General features: G+C 56.1%; 1 protein-coding gene across 1 annotated transcript; it reads left to right on the top strand.

Annotated features, from left to right (window-relative positions):
* The first annotated feature begins 8 nt into the window (after positions 1 to 8).
* Positions 9 to 1809, top strand: CHST14 (carbohydrate sulfotransferase 14). The gene has a single exon (XM_077764685.1). It carries the CDS (start codon positions 47 to 49, stop codon positions 1046 to 1048), a length of 1002 nt encoding a protein of 333 aa, XP_077620811.1. The 5' UTR covers positions 9 to 46; the 3' UTR covers positions 1049 to 1809.
* The last annotated feature ends 1280 nt before the right edge of the window (positions 1810 to 3089 follow it).

Raw genomic sequence — 3089 nt, 5'->3', positions numbered from 1 at the left:
CGGGGCTCGGGCCGGGCTTGGGGGGCCGCCCCTGCTGCTGCCGTCCATGCTGATGTTCGCGGTGATCGTGGCCTCCAGCGGGCTGCTGCTCATGATCGAGCGGGGCATCCTGGCCGAAATGAAGCCCCTTCCCCTGCACCCCCCCAATCGCGAGGGCGCGGCCTGGCGCCCGGCCCTCTCCAGGCCCGCGGGGCTGTCCCTGGAGGCCGGGGACTCGGACTTGCAGGTGAGGCAGGACGTCCGGAACCGCACTTTGCGGGCGGTGTGCGGACAGCCAGGCATGCCCCGGGACCCTTGGGACTTGCCAGTGGGGCAGCGGCGCACCCTACTGCGCCACATCCTTGTGAGTGACCGCTACCGCTTCCTCTACTGCTACGTCCCCAAGGTGGCCTGCTCTAACTGGAAGCGGGTGCTGAAGGTACTGGCAGGCGTCCTGGACAGCGTGGACGTCCGCCTCAAGATGGACCACCGCAACGACCTGGTGTTCTTGGCCGACCTGCGGCCCGAGGAAATTCGCTACCGCCTACAGCACTACTTCAAGTTTCTGTTTGTGCGGGACCCCTTGGAACGCCTACTCTCTGCCTACCGTAACAAGTTTGGCGAAATCCGAGAGTACCAGCAGCGCTATGGGGCCGAGATCGTGAGGCGGTACAGAGCGGGCGCGGGGCCCAGCCCTGCAGGGGACGATGTAACCTTCCCTGAGTTCCTGAGATACCTGGTGGACGAGGACCCTGAGCGGATGAATGAGCACTGGATGCCCGTGTACCACTTGTGCCAGCCTTGCGCGGTGCACTACGACTTTGTAGGCTCCTATGAGAGGCTGGAGGCTGATGCAAACCAGGTGCTGGAGTGGGTGCGGGCGCCACCCCATGTCCGATTCCCGGCTCGCCAGGCCTGGTACCGGCCTGCCAGTCCTGAAAGCCTGCATTACCACCTGTGCAGTGCCCCACGGGCTCTCCTGCAAGACGTGCTTCCTAAGTATATCCTAGACTTCTCCCTCTTTGCCTACCCACTGCCTAATGTCACCAGGGAAGCCTGTCATCAATGACTATGGGATAGGCCAGCAGCTGTTGGGGACTGGTTTTGATAATGTCAGCTGCCTGCCATTCAGAAAACCCTAGCTCCAGAGGCTTTGGGCCTCTCCAGATGCCTAGATGGCAAGGACTGGCATCAGGAGTTCCTTGTCCAGGGCGGGTGCCCACTGTGGCTCAGAGGACGGGGTTGGACAAGATGCCTGTTGCTCCCCACTGAGGGAATTTCTTAAGGGCCACACGACCCTGCTTGCCCTGGCACGGCTGGATGCCAGCTTGCCAGTGAGTAACAGATCTCTTCCAAAGACGAGCTCCAGGCCCCCAGGGCTGCAGAAATTGTGCCGTCCATTTGGTCCACCTTAACCTGTGGCCAAACCTAGAGGTGACACCAGTCAGGAGAATGACCTGAGCCAGGGGCCTGTGGCTCTGATCACCCATTCACCCACTTGATGCTCCTCAGGGCTGGAGTTAGCAGTCGTGCCTTTTAAATGACTTTTGTGCCTTTCTGCTTCAGACTCAATTTCCTACACTTTCCAGGTTCTTTCCATTTTTTCCAAGGAAAGGAAAACTCAGGGCACTGGCCTGGCCCTGCGCAAGTCCAAAGACCTGGGTGCCCACCCTTTTGGGGGGAAGGGGGCTCTGGGCACCTCCTCCCTTCTCCCACGGTTGTAACTGGCTGGTGTATCTGGCTGCCACTTTTCTGACTCATTTATTTAAAATTTGTACTTTTTGATAGAACCCTTGTGAAGGCTTTGTTTTCCAGATTGCTGAATTTTTAATAAAGCTGTTTTGTATACAAAGCCAGCGTCTGTAATTCTCCCTCTGAGCTCCGGTGTATCTAAAATTTCTCCGTAATGCCTGTCTTCTCAGGTCAGAAGACGGAACTTGAGGTAGAGAGGGTGAGGCCCAGTGTAAGTCACTCGGGCCATTTCTATACGAGGGAGCCTTTGACAGCTTCCCATGGACCACACAAACTCAGCTTTGGGGATGGCCCCAAAGGACAGGCCCCATTAGGAATGACCCCATGTCTAGAGCACACCTACATAGATTATTCCCTGAAGAAGAGGGTGAGTATGAGACATTGGCTTCTCCTCCTCTNTTTTTTTTTGTTTGTTTAGTTTTTTCTTTTTATTTTTTTGATATTTATTTATTTTTGAAAGAGAAAGACTGCAAGCAGGGGAGGGGCAGAGAGAGAGGGAGACAGAATCCAAAGCAGGCTCCAGGCTCTGAGCTGTCAGCACAGAGCAGGATGTGGGCCTCGAACCCACGAACTGTGAGTTCATGACCTGAGCTGAAGTCGGTTGCTTAACCCACTGAGCCACTCAGGTGCCCCAGGAATAATTTTTGACTGAGGAGGCCTGAGATGAAAAAGGGGATTGTGGTATGAGCCAGGGGGAGTTATTCTTGGCGTTGAGAATTACAAAGAAGGCAAAGAGGTTGAGTGAGGGGCAGGGTCTTGCTAACTTGGGTCCAGAGGAAGTTGTGGGCAATGTGGGAGGAATGCAATCTGAGCAGCAGAGGAGAGGCCTTAGGGTGACCTGTTCCCCAATGCTGTCCAGAGATCCCAGGACCGCCAGGGGATGGAGGATAGGAGGCTGGGCCCACCATGCCCACGGGAGAGATGCAATGCCAGAGCTGGTCCTTCCTTGTTAGTCCTATTTCCTATACCCCCAGCGGGAACTGCTGTACTTCAGACACCGAGCCAGTGGTGAGAGGTGGTGCCAGAGGGAGGGAGGGAAGGAGGGAGGCGGGAAGGCCCCCCCTTGCAGACAGCACTTACACCTAGCCATGCTACTGGCCTGACTTCAGAAGAGAAATCAGGGGAGGGTAAGTCTATGGACACTCTATGGACACACATCGGGGACAGATGCCCCTCTTCAAGATACCCTTGATTCTGGGACTTCACCGCGGATAGCACATGCTCACGCTGTTGTAACTGCCCAGTGACTTATCAGTCTTCCCCACTGAGAATGTGATCCTGTGAATATGAGACCATGTCTGTCTCTTTTATGTGACATTCCCAGCACCTACCCCAGGGGGCTGGCATGCAGACGGCCA

The sequence above is a fragment of the Crocuta crocuta genome, unplaced genomic scaffold (genome assembly GCF_008692635.1).
Source record: "Crocuta crocuta isolate KB4526 unplaced genomic scaffold, BGI_CrCroc_1.0 scaffold102, whole genome shotgun sequence".
Lineage (NCBI taxonomy): Eukaryota > Metazoa > Chordata > Mammalia > Carnivora > Hyaenidae > Crocuta > Crocuta crocuta.
This window is presented reverse-complemented; position numbering and strand designations above follow the sequence as displayed.

Coding starts and splice junctions, on each gene's coding strand:
- CHST14 (XM_077764685.1), top strand. CDS start 47: ATGCTGATGTTCGCGGTGATCGTGGCCTCCAGCGGGCTGCTGCTCATG.